The 19,056-nt window shown below is 38.7% G+C and overlaps 1 protein-coding gene across 5 annotated transcripts in view; it reads left to right on the top strand.

Moving 5' to 3' along the window:
* The window catches only part of TGFBR1 (transforming growth factor beta receptor 1), a 56,240-nt gene that overhangs the window by 14,034 nt on the left and 23,150 nt on the right, over nt 1–19,056 (top strand). Inside the window, exons 1-3 of one of the 5 annotated variants that reach the window (XM_040481806.1) lie at nt 7,223–7,477; nt 13,214–13,459; nt 17,519–17,761. In XM_040481806.1, coding sequence (XP_040337740.1) covers nt 7,369–7,477; nt 13,214–13,459; nt 17,519–17,761 — 598 coding nt within the window. In that variant the 5' untranslated portion in view covers nt 7,223–7,368. Of the gene's footprint in view, nt 1–7,222; nt 7,478–13,210; nt 13,460–17,518; nt 17,762–19,056 lie in introns of those variants that run through there. The other 4 variants (XM_040481802.1, XM_040481803.1, XM_040481805.1 and 1 more) reach the window with 4 other exon arrangements.

Here is a 19,056-nt window from a genome sequence, read left to right on the forward strand (position 1 = left end):
TTTTCCCAGGGCCCTGCAGTGTCACTGCTATCATAAATCAAATAGTTGTAGATGTGAGAATCTGTTTCTGGAATCTATTTGTTCTGTTTGTTCTCATGCCAATACTTAATTAATAGTCCTAATTATTATCATGTTATGATGGGTCTTGATATTCTGTAGTGTAGGTCTTCCAAAAGCATTGTTTTCCAAAATTGCTTTGGCCGTTCTTGGGATATTTTTCTATATAGGTTTTAGAATTAGCTTGTGAATTCCTACACACACACACACACACGCGTGCGCGCACACACACACACAGCTGTAGGATTTTGATTTGATTTTGTTGAATCTGCAGGTCACTTTGCAGAATGTTAACATCTTATAGTATTGAATGTCCCTCCATTTATAAATAAATTAATTTTCTTTTCTATTCTTCATAATTTCTGTCAAGTAATGCTTTGAAGCTTTCCCTGTAGAGGTCAGGTCTTATATATTGTTAGATTTATTCCTATGTATTTGATTTTGGATGCTTTTGTAAATGATACATATTTGAATTTTTGTTTTCTATTCATTGCTGGTTTGAGAAACACCTATCATGAATAGGTGTTGAATTTTGTTATTCTTTTTTTCATGTTGTTTATATCGAGATGATTTATATGATCTATTTACATTTTCCTAAACTGCTTGAAGTCTCTTATTCCTGAATCTGTACAGAATCCTGGTATAGCATCTCCCTGGAATGACTTCCCTTTCTTCTTTAGCCTTCTATAAGTCTCAGGGGAGGCACCATCTTTGAGGGAAGTGTCCCTATTCTATGCTCTCAGCGCACTTTGTGCATTACCCTCTACCCATGGCGTGCTGGCTTTCTACCTTACATTGTGAGCTCCTCAACAGCAGGAATCTCCTAGGCTTCTCGGTCCTCCTGAAGGTGTTCCTCCTTTGTTCCCACACAGGTTACATACACTGTTCTGGTGAAAGGTGTTTAGGCCTTACTCTGCGCTTCTAAAATATGAAGTACACAGTGACACCAGCTCGTTTCTTTATGGCTCCAGTAGGTCTTTTGCTATTTGCAGGCCCAGGTGTGACTCTCTTCTTCCTTTGATTCAAAGGTAGCTGGTGGGTGGTCACCACTTCCTTCTCTTACCACAGTTCTATTTTAGCTTTAGTGTAGCCCAGAATGATTTGCCACTTTTCATTTAGGTTCATCCCTGTACCTCAGTACCTGTGCAACTGAGTCACATCACCTAGAGCCAGTGTTGCTTTCCAGAGGGAAAGGCTTGAGTCCTTCATCGTGTCCTACTTGGGAGAGATCACCATAGATTTTCCAATATGCTTTTTTCCCCTGTGCTTTTAGAATATATCTAGATTGTGTTGATGTAACTCTTTGGGCATTTCTGTTTCCTCAGCTGAAAAATAAGAGAAAAGGATCAGGTAATTACCAGGTTCCTCCAAGCATGAACATTTTATGAGTTATGATTTTCTATTTGTTAGGGATATGTGCACACTGGATGTATTCCAACACTTTGTTAATTTGGGTTGGAACTGAAAATCTACTTTCTTGTAGGTACATCTCACGCTGCCTAAGAACTACTGAAGTTCTAATAACCCTGTTCAAACAGTCATGCTGCTGAAAAACTCTGTATGGGTACCCGTGAATGGAGAAAGAGACAGAAATAGCTGATGGGAATGTTCACTGCTTTATGTGCACACTGTTTACATTATGTATTCTGTGTCAGTGTTGTCTTCTGGACTTGTGTAAAGGTTTGCTCTGATTCTCTGTACAGCAGGTATAACAGGGACTGGCACATAGTAGGTGCTAATAAATACTTGTTGAATGAATGCATAAATGAATTTTTTAGCATTTTATGTGCTGAGTACTATGCTAAGTGTTCTCTCTTTCTTTCTTTCTTTCTTTCTTTCTTTCTTTCTTTCTTTCTTTCTTTCTTTCTTTTATTTTAGAGAGCTAGAGAGAGAGGGAGAGCGTGAATGGGGGAGAGGGGCAGAGGGAGACAGAATCTTAGGCCGGCTTCCACATTTAGCACAGAACCTGCTGCCATGCTCAGTCCCACGACTTTGGGATCCTGACATGAGCCAAAATCAAGAGTTGGACGCTCAACCAACTGAGCCACCCAGGGTCCCCTGAGTATTCTTATTTCTGTACATATTATCTCAATCTCAAACCTTCTGAGATTGCTGTTGTTATAAATTTAGAAAACAGTCTCAAAAAAGTTAAGCAACTTCCCCAAGATTACTTACAGGCTGTCTGGCAGAGATAGGATTCAAACTTCTTTTTGTCTCTGAATTACCTTATATTAATTATCATACTCTTGTAATAACCACTAGTCCACATAAACTATAATGAGAAACTATAAAGGTATGTTTAGATTGGGAAAAACCAAGAAATTCGGTTAATGTTGTAGCGCTAACCATCAGAGATAAAAGTTTCTCTATTCTTTTTAGGGGCTAGGGTACACATCTGCTCTGTATATCAACATACCCCTTCAACTCTTTGAAGTGGTTAAAAAAAAAAAAAAAGACACATGATAGCAATAGAATTATAACCACATTGTATATAGCTTTAGTAATATAACCATTTCCCTGTCCTTAAAAATGCTTCTAAAATATCAGCTTTAATGCCTATATAGCATCCCACTTATGACTGTGTCATAATTTATTTTGTCATTGTCATATTGTCATTCATATAGGTGGTTTTCAACCATAAAATGCTGTAACAAACATCTGCGTGCGTATCTTTGCTCTTATCTCTTGTTACTCCTTTAGACAACATTCTAAGAAGTAGTATTAATAGAGTTAAAGAAGTTTTATTTTTTTAAGTAATATTTACTTTTTTTAAAGTTTTTTTTAAAGTTTTATTTATTTAAGTAATCTGTACACCCAGTGTGGGGCTCAAAGTCATGACCCTGAGATCACAGGTTGCATGTTCTACTGATTGAGCCAACCAGGTGCCCCCCAAAAAAGTATATTTTAAAGGCTATTACTGTATCTTGGCAAATTGTTTCACAGAAAGAACATTAAAGTTTTGAAATTGGCATGAGGTGGCAATACTCCATATAGTAAATGTACTAAGTTAGGAGTAAGTTAGGAGTTTTGAAGATAGTATAGGAGAAAGGGATGGAGCATAGAAAGGCATTTTTTATTTTTTTATGACACTGAATAGATATAATACACTCACATTTTTCTAAATTCAAAAAGTACAAATGTGTGTGTAGTGAAAAGTCTCCTCCCATCCCTATCATCTGGGTACCCAGTTCCCTTCCGTGGAAGTCAGTGTTACCTATTGCTTTTGTATTTCCAGGGAGATGCTTTGTAATATGTACAAGCCAATGTGTATATGCATTTTCCTTTCTTCTTTCCTTCCTACCTTTGCTTTTTAGCCAAAATGTTACTGTATTAAATATACTGTTCTGCACTATGCAGTTGTTTTTTAGAGAGAGAGCCTGATCAGAGAAGACGGGTAGAGGGAGAGAAAGAATCTCAAGCAGGCTCCATACTCAACACAGAGCCCGATGTTGGGCTTGATCCCACGACCCTGGGATCATGACTTGAACTGAAATCAAGAGTCAGATGGTCAACTGACTAAGCCACCCAGGCGCCCCCAGATTTTTACTTAATACATCTTAGGGGTTAGTCTATGTTAATCATCATCAATTTTTTTGAAAACAATTTTTTATGAAAACATCAATTTTTTTTTTTTTTGTAGCTGTATGGTCTTCCATTTTAGTGATACCATCATGTTATTTCACCAGTTCTATTGATAGATGCATAGGCAGGATTAGAAACAACCTAGTATAAAATTCTTAGGAAATTAATAACCATGTATGTTAGGCACTTTTCACATGTAAAGTATATCTGTAGGCTACATTCCTTCTAGGTCAGAGGGTATGTTCATTTGTAATCTTGGAAGTGTCAGGTTGCCTTCCATTTATATGGAGGAAGAGGTTATTCTGGATGATGGGGTATTGTCCATCAAATGGACTTAAGGGAGGTACTTAAGTGGGAATTTCAGACAGTTGAAAGGAGAGCATTGAGAGATGGGAAAAAGACTTCAAAAATGAAGGTAGTTAAAAGTAAAAAAATTTGGTTGCTTGGCCATTTAATTGAGGACCCTGGTGCTAGTGACCACCCACATACAAAAGAGATACTCCTGGGATGTTTATTCAAGAATCATACTGGATCCTTTCTGGATTCTGGACCTAGGAATGCAGAGATGCATAAAATACTCATAAAATACTAACCTACAGTGTAATGGAGGAAATAGATGAACAAACAATTATACAATGAGTTTCGCTACCCTAAATGCTGTACCTTGAAGATGTCAACTTAAGTTGAATTAGTCAAAAAATGAAAACATGGAGGGGCGCCTGGGTGGCTCAATTGGTTAAGCATCAGGTCATCATCTTGCAGTTTGTGAGTTTGAGCCCTGCATTGGGCTCCGTGCTGTCAGTGTGGAGCCTGCTTCAGGTCCTCTGTCACCCTCTTTCTCTGCCCCTCCTTGCTCACTCAAAAATAAACAAATATTTAAAAAAAAAAAAAAGGAAAGTATGGATGTTTAATATTTGATGCAACTTGTAACAATAGAATCTTACTATTTGAAGAATTGTAGAGTTTTAGTTTTACATCAACCCTTTACTTAGTGCAGGAGATCCCTACTTCACAAATTCTGACTATTGGTCATTAAGCCTCCGCTTAAATATCTCTAATGATAGAGAAGTCATAATCTTCTGTGAGGCAGTCAGTTCATTGTAGGGAGGAGCTGTAGTAAGGAAATGCTTTTTATGAAACAAAATTTACCACATCCTGACCTCATGATTTGATTTAGTATTGGAGTGAGACAAATAGACACTAGGTCTATAAAATGAGGTAGTTGTCTCCACGGCTAGGATACCTTTCCAGTCAAACTTTGTCGAATTCGTTCTTTGATTTTCTGACCCATATGTACATAGCAGATGGATGTTCAAGTAACACTGATTATTTATTATTTGGACATTTGTGGAATTTTGTGCCCAGTTCTCTCTCTATCTCCCCTATCACCATGGCTACAGTTAACAGTAAATGCTGTTGACTTTTAAAAATCTGTTGTTAAACAGGTTCCCCAAATTTGCTAAGCAAATCTTTATCCTGTATTAATGCAGTTTATTTTATTTGAGCCTAAACGAAGTCCTTTATATTAATTGTCCCTGTTAAATCTCATCTTGCCATTGAGGCAGCCTGTTCTTAGTGTGTTTTTCTTGGATATCAGTTAACTTTATATCAACTAATTCCATGGAGCTCAGGAGACTAGAAAATGGAAGTATTGTGAAAAACAAAAAAACAAAAAACAAGTGATTGAGAATTTAGGCGTGCCCCTAGTCCTCCAGGTTGGAGTTGTGTGTTGAATTAGAAATGTTTCTTTTTTTTTTTTTTTTTTTTTTTTTTAGAAATGTTTCTTAAGTCCTTGGACTTTCTGGAAACATTTTTGGGTAAATCATATTTTTGTTTTAAAGCCCTAAATTTGGGAGTGGAATGTTATCCGGACTAGACTAGAGAATTCGCTTTCACGCTGTATGGTGCTTGGTGTTTTGACAAGCTCACTTTGACATTACAGCTGCCAGGTAACCCTAAGGGGGTGGAGTTGAGAAGAACCACTGAGTACTTGGAAGAATAAAACCCTGTTGGTGGTCAGGGTTTTAGCCTTGTTTACAGAGATTGGCAGCATATTTACAAAAGAAGAGAACCTAGTATGCTTTCCCCAGAGCTGGAGCAGGGAGAAGAGAAGAGAGGACCAGACTCCTTGAGAGAGGGTGTGGCACTGGGCCTAGAGGGAAGACCGGAGGCAGAACTGGAGTGGGACGCGGACAAGATTGTAGCGGGGTTGCCAGCAGTACCTAAAAGGGTTTGTATGTATTCTAACTTTTGCCTTCATCCTTGCCAACAGTGGTATGATCTTCAGTTTTTAACAGTAGCTAAGCAGACTGAATAAAAGGCATCGTTCATGTCCTTTACCTGTCTTTTGGTGCATATTTGTAATATTTGGGAATACTCTCACTAGGTCGCAACACATAATTGTGCTATAATGGGAAGGGTAAGGGAAAGTAAGGGTCATCACCCGCAAAGTTAGAGTGGTGAAAAGATTGGAATTCAGTCTCTGAGAGGGAAATCTTCATCCTCCTGTTGCTGTTTTACTGCTGAGCTGTCTCAGCAATGAAGGAACCTGAGTCCTTGTGGGGCCCTTTGATTACATCTCCCACTATTAGAGGAATAATGTTGTATTTTGGTTTTGAATGTGTTGACTTTGCAGTAAAAGGCAAGCCAAGCAGAGAGTGTTTCTTGGAAGGCAGTTAAAATATGAGTTTGGAGCACAAGGCCAAGAAGTGTAGAGATGTAGATTTGAGAGGTAGCAGAGGGCTGACTGTGGACATGGAAGTGTGGTGTCATGTAAACTAATAAAGAACAATGTGTCAGTGTGTCTCATATCCTGAAGAATTTTAGAAAAGAATGTTGAATTTCACCAGAAAGGCATCACTAGTGAATTTCAACAGATGTTTCAGTCAAGTACTTGATAGAGGGAAAGAAAGAAGGATCGTGAGACCAAACAACAAGGGTTGAAAAAGGAGGGAGTATTGAAGTATATGCATAAAGCGGGGAGTAAGTTATTGGCCTGGGAAGACAAGGTTTCTGGTGCCAGTTTTTATTTAATCAACAAAGGTCATAGACCTGTCTGTTCTGTGTACTGTTCGCAGGCTGTCTGCTTTTCCACTTGTTTAGCAGGGTACCTGGGTTTGTGAATCAGCCCTGGGTGGCCCTAGCTGACTAGCAGTGAAGGGAGGTAGAAAGAATAGGGTTTTGATGTGTGACCTCCAGACACACTCAAATGAAGCAATGGTGGAAGTTTCCTTTATAGTTGGGACCAAGTGCTAGAATCTCAATTTGGGATTTATCACCATCAGTGAAGCTGATAACCCCAGGAGTCCCGCTGTCTCTCTTTACTGTTGTCACTTTCTTTGACAGCTAGATGTTTGGTTTCTGACAGTCCTTCACATCACACCAACGTCTTCTAATTTTGAAAATTCTGTGATTTATTTTGCAGTCTTTGGAAATTTCTATTGCTAGTAATTGTATTTCCTCGCATGGGATTGACAGTTTTCTGTGAACGCAGTGGCTTTTCATTGCAGTGCTGAATCGTTGTGAAATCTGCCTGAAGACATTAATGGGGAATAAGGTTAAGCTAAATTTTATTTGCAGGAGAGATACCAATGCAAATAATTAAAGTGATAATTAAATCAGTAATTCCTTCTATACATAGCCAAGTTTGTACATGGTTCGGTTGCAGTAGCAATATCGTGTCTTACCTTTCTGTCCAGAGGCTGAAGTTTTCTTTTTACCTTGATTGTAATGCAGATGCAGATTTCAGAAGTGAGAGTGTGGGAAAATGTGCATCATAGAATGGAGGAAACTGTAGCTGCTGGTAGATATTGGGGCCTGGAAGCAACAGGTGACCAAGGTAGGAGAAAGGTACTGAACAGGGAGTTTGATTCGTATCTTTGCTATCAGGCAGAAAAGCCCAACTCTAGGGGTCCAAACAAGAAGCTGTCCTATTGAACCACTGGGGAGTCTTGAAAGATTTGAGTTATTTAACATCTGGATACTAACTCAGAAACATACAGATACCAATACCATCACACGTTTGTGATGAAAATGTAGTGGGAATTCACATCCACCTGTAACATGGGTAGGATGTTGTTATAAATTATTTTGGTACTCCTCAGTTTTAGTTTCTGCATTAATAAAATGACGGAACTGAATTAGAATGAGACAGTCTTCAGGGTTTCCTGCGGCCCTGTCTAGGACTGTACAGTGGAACTTTACGTACTACTTTGGGGAAGACGCGTTTCTTTGGTGGCCTACAAATAAAAACTGTGTGGAACAACGCCATTTATTATATGTGATAATTCTGTGTGGTCACATATGATTTATATTAGTAGTTTCAAGATGTGCTATTGTACAGTATCTCATTTGACGATCTCGTTGAGATGATGAAATAGGTCAGGAAGGGATTATGTTCATTTTGCTGATGAAATGAAACCATTATGGTTAATATCTTGAGTAGTTATTGAAATCTGATGGTCTCATTAACATTTGGGATGCTAGCCACCAAGGATAAAATCCTGCCACTGAGGAGAAAAAACCTCAGGACAAAAAGCTGTCAGGACAACTTTCTCACCTTCAGCTATCTAGCAGATTTACATATGCTCCAAGTTCTGACTCAGATGGCCTGTGAAGCTTTTCTTGATATCCCTTCTACTTTGGCAGAGTTGAAGCGCTTTGATCATTGTCCTCCGGACCCTGGATTTTAGTGCTCCATTTAATCTACCCTGCTGAGCTCCTGCAGTCCAGATACTTGTCTTATTCATCCCTACACCCCGCAGGCTGCGCAGTACCTGGCAGATAGATAGATATGCTCAGTGAGAAGTTGCAGAATGAAAGAGTCGAGTTGGTGGGCTGGTGTTAAAGGATGCTGCAGAGGAGGGTGTGAAACCTGGGCTCTGGAGTGGGAAGAAGACATCATTGTACACCTTTTTTAGATAGAAATTTTGCCCTGTATGTGCGTTTAAAAATTAACAACAACCTAATTAATAAAGAGAGGTAGCTAGGGGTCAGATCTATCTATTCATAAAATAAATTTGAATTAAAAAAATGAGAATTAAAGCTCATGAATTGATGGAAATTTTTAAATTATTGTTTTATTTTTTCTCTGAACTGTCATCATATATGTCAACTCTAAACATCATATATGTTTAACAGCAATCTTGTATTCAGTCTCAACTCTGATTTAGAGTAGTAAAATAGAATTTTAAAATTCTCTCAAGAAATAAACCCTAATCTGGTTAAGCTTTATGTTAAGTGAAGTTTATATTTGTCCAGTGACCTATTCTTGTTGAAAGACACTTGTTCAGAGAAGCCCTTTAGCCCTAATTTTCTCAAACTTGCCATAAGTAGTAACCCCTTTAAAAGGAAACATGCAGGATGTGTTTTTCATGTTACTTACATTGTATAGCTGTGAAACTAGATAAAAATTTTTTTATTGTTTTTGGCTCATTTATAACTATAAACCAAGACTGCAAATTAAATACAAAGACAACTATGAAACTAACAAATTTCAAGTTAATAGTTATTCGGTGAGACAGGTGATGTTTAGGTTTCACAATAGAAAAAAATAGCCTCAGGTCTCATGCCATTTTAAATCTGTTTCTCTATTTTCACTTGAGTGATACTAAAAGCTGCAAGTATCCATTCTCTGTGAGTAATGTTGTGCAAGGTGCTATTAATGACTTTAAGGCTTTGTTTTTAAGTTCGGGATAATCAGACCTCATGTCTGACCAAAACACTTGCCAGCAAACATTCCTTAAATACCGGTTTTAATGAGATGTCAGCTGTGGTGTTCACTCGGAGATGAGGTTAACATGATGACATTACTGAAGTCTTTATTAAATGGTTCTCTATACTAGCTCATGCTGGAAGTGAGAATGGAAAAATGTCATTGGGTACTTCCATCCACATTTATTTCTAATGAACTTTTGCAATTGTACTACAAAGATAGGACCCGTGTAATACTTGCAGCATATATATATATGGTATTAGCTGTTAGACTGTTTGTTGGCTTTTGACGATGCCTGTATTGTCATATGCTTTGATGATTCTAGTTTCCTGTACAGTATTTTTCACTGTTGGTTACAGTTACAATGAGACCTTTCCTTGCACAGTGTGCCATGAGAAACGTTTGGCCTGAGGGAGATCTTAATACAACCAAAGAAGTATCAGTGAAAGACAGCCTACTGACAGTACTTGTTTAGATTGTGGTTACTTATGATCCAGAATTTTTATCATTCATTTTAGATTATCTTTTATTTTATTTTTATTTTATTTTTATTTTTTTTTAACATTTATTTATTTTTGAGATGGAGAGAAACAGAGCATGAACGGGGGAGGGTCAGAGAGAGGGAGACACAGAATCGGAAGCAGGCTCCAGGCTCTGAGCTGTCAGCACAGAGCCCGACGCGGGGCTCGAACTCACGGACCGCGAGATCATGACCTGAGCCGAAGTCGGACGCTCAACCGACTGAGCCACCCAAGCGCCCCTAGATTATCTTTTAAATGAAAGCATTAAAAATTTTCTTGTACACAATTTGTAGACTCCCCTTTTCCTCCCAACATACTTGGGACCTCTGGTTTGGGAAATACTGCGTCAGCATGTATTTTTGTGATCACCATCTAAGAGTCCAGGAGTAAACGGTGGGAAAACAAATTTTAAAAAACTTGGCCCTTCTTAATGTAATGAGAGACCCTTTAACAGCAAACTATAAATAGAGTGATTTGTTCGATCTGACAAGTCTTAAAGGTCCACAAAGAAGACTAGGAAACATATCATAAGGACCCACCCAGTTATCTTAAGGGTGGGGAAGAGTTTAGAGCATATCATGGAAAAGATCTTGTTTGAATAGGGTCTTAAAGGATGAGAGGTGGGTTTAAATGAAGCAGAAAGATAGTATGTGTGAAGACCATGGCCATGAAAGACATGATGGTGGGAAATGTGTGGCCTTAGATGGCATTTGCAAAGGGAGCTGTAAGTTGGAATCCAAAAGTAAAAGTCTTGTTAGGCCAAGCGTGTAGGTCTCATTTCATATATGCTAAGAGAGAAGATGAAGATCTTAGAATTGAGAGAGTATTCATGGCAGTATTTTTTATACATAGCAATTACACACTGTATCGTAGCGTTCGCCTTCTGTAGGCCTTGGAGCTCTTCAGGTGCTGGAACCATAAGTTAGTCTTGGTACACTAAGCTTTTGGTAGAGTAACTGATAAAACTAATGGTTAGACAGTATTGGTCAATTGACTCACCATGAGTACAGAGGATTCAGGAGAGAATGATGACAGTCTCCTATGGTGGTGGTTGTGATCTTTTGTGGGTGACAGACTCCTTTGTGATTCTGCTGAAAGCAACAAACCTTGAAAGCCATATATTTGACCTGCAGTTTCATGGCATTCATGTATCCCTGAAACCAGTCCATGGATTTTTTAGTCAGAATCCCTCCTTAGGAAATTATACCCGGGGAACCTATAATCACTGTGAATAACTGTCTCTTTTAATAATCTTTAAGTATTAGACTATGGACTATGACTGTGTCTTTTTTAATACTCTTTTTGAGTTCTTGTGTTTGGGAGGAGTTAATTCAAATAGCTGAACTATTTAAGAAGAAGAAAGAACAATTTTTTTTTTTTTTTTTATGACGACTAAGGTAAAACATTGCTGGTCTGTAAAGGTAGTAAGTATATTAGTTAAGCCAGCAACCAAGAAGCACTTGCTTGAGGCAATCCTGACATTCCTGAGTTTGGTTTTAGCAAGTGAGTTGAGGTCCCCAAGACCACCCTTAGGCCCAGTGATTTGCTAGGACTAACAGGACTCAGAAAAGCTGTTGTACTCATGGTTATGGCTTATTACAGTGGAAAAGATACATATTAAAATCCTCAAAAGGAAAAGGCACATGGGGCAAATCCCAGGAGCAACCAGGTGCCAGCTTCCAGGTGTGCTGGCCCAGTGCAGTGGCACAGGTGCACTCACTCCATAGCTCAGCATCACTGTGACAGCACGTGCAGAGTGTTGCAGCTTGGCAAGCTCAGTGGAGCCTTGGTGTCCAGAGTTTTTATTGGGTCTCAGTCACACAGGTTTGCAGTGTTTGTATCAGGGAGAATGTGCCAAGGGCTCAGAGCTTATTGCCTAGGGACTAGCCAAGGGCCAGTCCTAAACAGGCCTTTCTTGGGAATATGCAACATTTGAGCATCACAAGCCTGTTGAGTTCTCCTTTCCTGCACAGTAAGCTGTTCAGAGAGTTAGCTTTCTTCTGGCCTGCCTGTCTAGCTATTCTTTTTTTAGATATGCTGCTTCTGTGGACCTCCTTGGTCTCATCATAGGAAGCCATTCTGTGTACTACATATCTGGACTGTAACGTTTTCCTCTCCAACGAGTAATTGGGAAGTTTGTTTGGACCTAAGGACATAACTGTGTTTTGCAGTTTCATGAGTTTGTAGTGAAATCTAAGTGCCCATTCTATCATTCATTTAACAAAAGTGTTTTTTTTTTTTAATTTTTTAATGTTTATTTTTGAGAGAGAGAGAGAGAGAGAGAGGGACATAGTGCCCGCAGGGGAGGGCAGAGAGAGAGGGAGACACAGAATCTGAAGCAGGCTCCAGGCTCCAAGCTGTCAGCACAGAGCCCAGTGCAGGGCTCGAACTCACAAACTGCGAGATCATGACCTGAGCCAAAGTCGGACGCTTAACCGACTGAGCCACCCACGCACCCCTAACAAAAGTTTTTTGAATGTTGGTATGTAACAGGCCTGCTAGACATGGATTTACAGAAATGATTAATATGGATCTCTGCCTGCAATGTGCTTATAGTTTCATAGGGGAGAGAAAAAATATAGCAATCCTGTTAATGTGTGCTTTGGAAAGCACTTAACCTCATTGGAGACCATGGTGGAAGGTCTGTGTCTGTTTGTAGGGGAAGGTGTTGGTAATTACGGGAAGACTTCCCTGAAGGAGTCACTTCTCCAGTTAAGCCATAAAGATCAAAAGATACAACTGGGCATGTTGCTAGTGTTTCTCCAGTCTATGATTGCCTTAACTGGTGTAGTCTCCTTGGCTTACTGAGCAAGCACCCTAATCCTAGCTAGAAGATACATGCCTTTCTCAAGGTTTACACAAGAGGAAAGAGAAATACAAATCTATTTCCATTACTCCATTACCATAAATCCACCCAAATGACATTTCCAACCTCTAGTGAAGTAGGTAGTTGTATTTTCACATATTGCTTCCAGGTGGGGGAATATGTGAATACATAGCTTTGGGCTGATAAGAATAACCATTAAAAATTTACATGTACTGTGTTTCAAATGGGAGAGCCTTACCTTGATGAAATTACTTGTAAGAATTTTTCTGTACTTGTAAACCAAAAAGTTTTAGAAAAAAACCTCGGTCCCGATTTTATCACATTTGACTCCTATGTATGTGTGCTTCTCAACAGAATTTGGAACTTCTGAGAGAAATAAGCATTTTATTTTTTGAACAGTGCAAAGAAATTGTATTATAATAGGATCAGGAATGTATTATTTTAGTGAATATGGGATAACTTCATATTGTGAACCTTGAGAATTTTTTCTAATAGAATCTTCTCTTTTCCCAGCATTACAGTGTTTCTGCCACCTTTGTACAAAAGACAATTTTACTTGTGTGACAGATGGGCTCTGCTTTGTCTCTGTCACAGAGACCACAGACAAAGTTATACACAATAGCATGTGTATAGCTGAAATTGACCTAATTCCCCGAGACAGGCCGTTTGTGTGTGCACCGTCTTCAAAAACCGGCTCTGTCACTACAACATATTGCTGCAATCAGGACCACTGCAATAAAATAGAACTCCCGACTGTTGGTAAGTGGTTGTGTAAGACTTTTCTCTAATACTGCAAGAAAAGCTGATTCTGACCCAGGTTTTAGAACTAAAACCTTGCTCTGTGGAGAGGCAAGAAGGAACTTGTCCATAGTTGTAGAGTTATAGGAGTAGCCAAGATCCTGCCTGCTGGGTATGTGTTGTTGGAGAACGTGGTTCCAATAATAGACTTTCTCTGAGGTCTGTTATGCCTAAAAGGCCATCCTCTTCAAGGCGGATTCTGACAGGGCTGCTGCAGCAGTACATCCTCAGAGTGTCCCTGCTTTGTCCTCAGAGTGGCCTTCTCTTCCTTGTATGATGCCCCAGCCTTTTAAAGCAGTCGGTAATGGGCAGGAATTGAGTGCAGCACTAAACAGTCCAGATGCCTTCATTTTGTAATTTAACTTTGCTTTATGATCTTTATATACAAATCAATATATATGATTTCGGGGCTTTTGGTCCTTCACCATAGTTTACGTTTAACAGTGTTCTCGCCGAGCCAGGAATTTGAAGGCTTCATAAATTCTTAGAATTAGATTAATGTTCAGGTTCTGGTTTAAGATGTTAGCCTGAGCACATGTATTTAACTCCTTCCATCACTTTCCTCAAATCCTGAATTTCTACAGTGGCAATATAGAATATTCAATATAAAAGTGGGGGAAACCTGTATTCATGCTAGCAGAATTAATGGAAGAATACCAGCCTCATGCCTATATTTGTGAGAAACTTCTATAATTTGTAGTGCAGATAGCATCAGACTAGTGAAGAATTGACTACCCAGATGAAGAGAAGTACATGAAAGCACCTCTTACAGAATCCCACCTAACCTTACACTGAGGCACTCAGGTGAGGAGGTTACAGGAGGAAATGCCCCATCCTTCTTTAGGAAGCACCTGCTTTCATTGGTCACGGAGGCAACCACAGTGCTCCCTCTCCACTCTGAGTTGGTCCAGGCATCGTGCTAATTAGAGTAGGAAGCACTGCTGTGGCCCAGCAGAAAAGGGCCAGCCCCACAGGTTACAGAGCGAGGCAGTCCTGCACTTCATTCAAGTGATAACAGCAAAGTAAAACCAGACCTTTCAGCATGGTGGGGAAGCTCCCCACGGCAAGTTTCTATCAGACTGATTTTTCTGACTTCTGTTTAGGCATCTGCAATTCTAAAATGACAAAGAAAAATTATAATTCCACAATTTCCCATTTCCATTTGGCTTGAAATATCTAAATGAAGACTCATAAAGCATTGTGAAGAACTCACTTCATTTCTAATGCTCAACATACATAAATCCCTCATTCCCAGGTCTCTGATAAGCAAACAGCAAAAAAATAAAAATAAAAAAAAAATTTTACCAAATGAAAAGATTCAGTGGTTCAGAAGTGAACTGAACTGGATGAATCAATCCTGTGAAAAAGACTTACCTCATGATCGGGAAGAACTCCCAGACAGTCTAAAGTCCATTTTCAGTTAAAGATCACTTTTTTTTTATTTATTTATTTATTTATTTATTTATTTATTTATTTATTTATTAATGTTTATTTATTTTTGACAAAGAGAGAGCAGGGGAGGGGCAGAAAGAGAGGGAGACATAGAATCCAAAGCAGGCTCCAGGCTCTGAGCTGTTAGCACAGAACCTGATGCGGGGCTGGAACTCACAAACTGTAAGATCATGACCTGAGCCGAAGTCGGACGTTTAACTGACTGAGCCACCCAGGCGCCCCGAAAGATCACTTTTAGATGAAAAGCTCAACTGATGAATTATTTTTAAAAATGCAGTATTGAGAGTGAATAGCAGACTGGATACTAATATTTTATAGTTAAGTGTGATACAAGCTTAAGGCAAGATAAGCTTGAGAAATTGTGTTATAATTCAGGGAGAAAAGAGGGTGAGCAAATTAAGAGCTATAGAGGATAAATCTAGGTGATCCAATACACTTACTACAAAAATTCCAGAAAATGACAAATGAGCAGACAGAAGAGAAGAATGTTATGCAAAATTAATGAAAAAATACGTAATGAAATACATATAATAAAATGTCAGTTTCAAGAATGAAGAAAAAAATTGCTTATGCATTCGGCACAAGTGAACACTGATTACCTCTAAAAAGAAGAAAAAGTTCAGATTTTCTGCTTTTTTAAATATCAGAAGTTAATGGAACATCATATATTAATTGTTACCTAAAATTCCTTAGGTCTGCCAAGATTTTCTATGTATAAAAACAACAGCCATTTTTAGATAATAAGTATTCAGTGTATGAGAACCCATGTACTCTTCTTAAAAGAAATTATAAGAATTAGGATTCTATCATAAGATATCAATCCAAGTAAAGATCTCAAGAATGGGAAAGTTGTGATATGAAAGAAATGGTTCTGAGCAGTGAACCAGCAAGGCTCAGGATTAATGCCAATGTAATTAATGTGTTTCTGAAATAATGCAAAATGTTAGTTATTAAGAGTTATAAGAATATAAATGATCTTGAAATAAAAGTCCAAGTGGTAAATGTCTGACTCTTGATTTTGGCTCAAGTCATGATCTCTTGGTTAGTGAGATCAAGCCCCATGTTGGGCTCTGAGCAGACAGTGCCCAGCCTGCTTGGGATTCTCTCTCTCTCTCTCTCTCTCTCTCTCTCTCTCTCTCTCTCTCTCTTTCTCTCTTTCTCTCTTTTTCTCTTTGCCCCTCTCCCACTTATGAGAGCATGGGCACACTCCAATAAACTTTAAAAAATAAAAATTAAAAAAAGTACAAGTGGTTAACATAGACTAGGAAGTATATACATGTAAACTCTATTAACAAAGCAAAAGATATATTTTACATTTAAAAAAATGGATGGAAGGGTGTCTGGCTGGCTCAGTTGGAAGAGCATATGACTCTTGGTCTCAGGGTCCTGAGTTCGAGCCCCATGTGGGGTGTAGAGATTAAGCAAATAAAAACTTACAAAAATGGATATATATACACAGACATATACTAAAATGTGAATTGTGTGGGGCTAGTAAGGCTAAAGAAAATTTTTTTTCATTTTACTTTTGCTCATCTATATTTATACTTTTTTTTTTTGCCTGCCATTTGTATATATTATTGGCCTTGGAATAAGAAGACAAGCCAAACTTCTTTAAAAAAAAAAAAAGACTTGGGGCGCCTGGGTGGCGCAGTCGTTTGAGCGTCCGACTTCAGCCAGGTCACGATCTTGCGGTCCGTGAGTTCGAGCCCCGCGTCGGGCTCTGGGCTGATGGCTCAGAGCCTGGAGCCTGTTTCCGATTCTGTGTCTCCCTCTCTCTCTGCCCCTCCCCCGTTAATGCTCTGTCTCTCTCTGTCCCAAAAATAAATAAACATTGAAAAAAAAATTAAAAAAAAAAAGACTTAACACTTATGATGAGCACCGAGTAATGTATAAAATTGTTTAATCACTGTACTATGTACCTGAAATTAATATAACACTGTATGTTAACTATACTGGAATTAAAATTTAAAAACTTGATTTAAAAAAAGGACTTTTAAGACATTAATGGGAGTTTTTCCAGATTATTTTTTTTAATTTGTTTATTTACTTATTTTTGAGAGAGAGAGGAGGAGGAGGAGGAGAGGCAGAGAGAAAGGGAGGAAGAAAATCCCAAGCAGGCCGTCAGCACAGAGTGTGGTGTGGGGCTCAATCCCACGAACTATGAGATCGTGACCTGAGCCGAAATCAAGAGTCAGATGCTTAAGTGACTGAGCCACCCAGGTGCCCCAGATCATTGGTTCTTTTATTAGTGACCTGAGAGTGACCAGAGAGTGATTAGTGACCTGAGAGTGATGTCCTGGAATGTTGGTGGTCACTGGCTTTATTTAGACGAGGCTGAAGAGCAGAAGAAGAGTAAGTGGATGTTGTCTGACCTGATGATCATGAAAGGGGGGCCAATGGGAGAAGACTAAATGGTTTATTTGTTCTGGGTTTGAGCCCTATGAGCTGCTGGAATGAGGCTCTCTGACTAATGGGAGTAGTGGCCAAGTGCGTGAAATGGGGAGGATTAGGAAATTGTGGATGCCACCTTCAGTGTTTTTGCTATTGTTGATGTTTATTTCATTTGAGGCCCTTTTTCAGGAAAGCCATCATCTGGCCTTGGTCCCGTCGAATTGGCAGCTGTCATTGCTGGACCAGTCTGCTTCGTCTGCATCTCACTCATGTTAATGGTTTATATCTGCCATAATCGTACTGTCATTCACCATCGAGTGCCAAACGAAGAGGATCCTTCCTTAGATCGTCCTTTTATTTCAGAGGGCACTACGTTGAAAGATTTAATTTATGATATGACAACATCAGGTTCTGGATCAGGTAACGTACTTGTTTTTCCTTTTTCCTAAGAAGTCTTTTAAAGATTAAGTGTATTATTTATTAGTTGGCTAAGCCAATTGGCGTATTGCGTTTAAAACTTAAGATAGTGTAAATACTAATTCCAGCTTTAAGGCCAGTTAAGGTCTGCGGCTAATTCATCGTAGATGAATTAGAATGTACTTTTAATGTTGAAGTAAGTTTGTAAGTCATCTTCATGTTTGTATAAATTTCAAAGCTTTCTCACCTTCTTATGACTCCCATGAGATAGAAAGAATAAGGACAATTAATTTCTTAGGAGTGAGGCTGAAGTTCATAGATGTTCAAATGATCTGTAGCTACCTACTCTATTCAGGATTGTTTACCAGCTTTATTTTGATGTTTGAAAGCAAACATGGCAGAAAATGTTTTTGGAATTTTTAAGGTTATTTGCTTTTTTAACATATGAAATTGCTGTCCTTAGCTCAGACCTAGTTTTTTTGTTAAACGAATTGGTTTTCTCACTTTAGGAAAATGTCTAACCACCTTGTTATTTAATATAGCTTTATGGATCCATGACCTCTGTGATGTTTGCTTTTCTCAGTTCCATTTGCTGATTCTTGTGGTTTCAGAAGTAGACTGGCTAATTGCCAGAATCATCTCTTGAAGTGGATTTTGGTATGGCAGTACTTCATGTTTAAACTGAAAGGGATTTATTTTTTCAGTTGCATGAGCTTGAAAAGACACTGAGAGAGGAAAACCCCTGTCCTCTATAATAGTATAATTTGACACTGGGCTAGGAATCAAGAGATCAAGATTCTGGTGTAAGTTTTGTCGTTGGTTGGCTCTCTGACCTTGGTTAAACCGTATTTCTTCTTTTGGGCTTCTATGTCCTCATCACAAATTTGGAGCAGATACTGAGAAACACTGTCTTTTGAAAAGTATAAATCAACTTCAGATAAAGCCTGGATTCATGGATAAAATGAAGATTTGAAAATATATATGATGATGAAAATTCCACTAATTTTATAATCAAGTAACTAGAGGAACATTAAAGCAGAAGTTGTGATTGGAGTAGGAATAGGACTGAAGCATGAAATCTCATCTGATACCAACAAAATTTCACACTGTGACAAATGTCTGTTTATTTTAAGGAAATGAATATAGATTTATACGCGTATCTGTTTATTCATTTAAGCGCGAGGAAACCCGCTTCTTGGCCTGAAGTCTTCCATGGACTTTGGCCATATATATTCAGTAAGTGACTTGTGTCCATGACACTAGTACACACACAGGCTTGTGCTGCGACTCAGGTCTCT

Source organism: Herpailurus yagouaroundi, unplaced genomic scaffold (genome assembly GCF_014898765.1).
Source record: "Herpailurus yagouaroundi ecotype Mexico unplaced genomic scaffold, PumYag 160, whole genome shotgun sequence".
In the NCBI taxonomy this organism is placed as follows: Eukaryota; Metazoa; Chordata; class Mammalia; order Carnivora; family Felidae; genus Herpailurus; species Herpailurus yagouaroundi.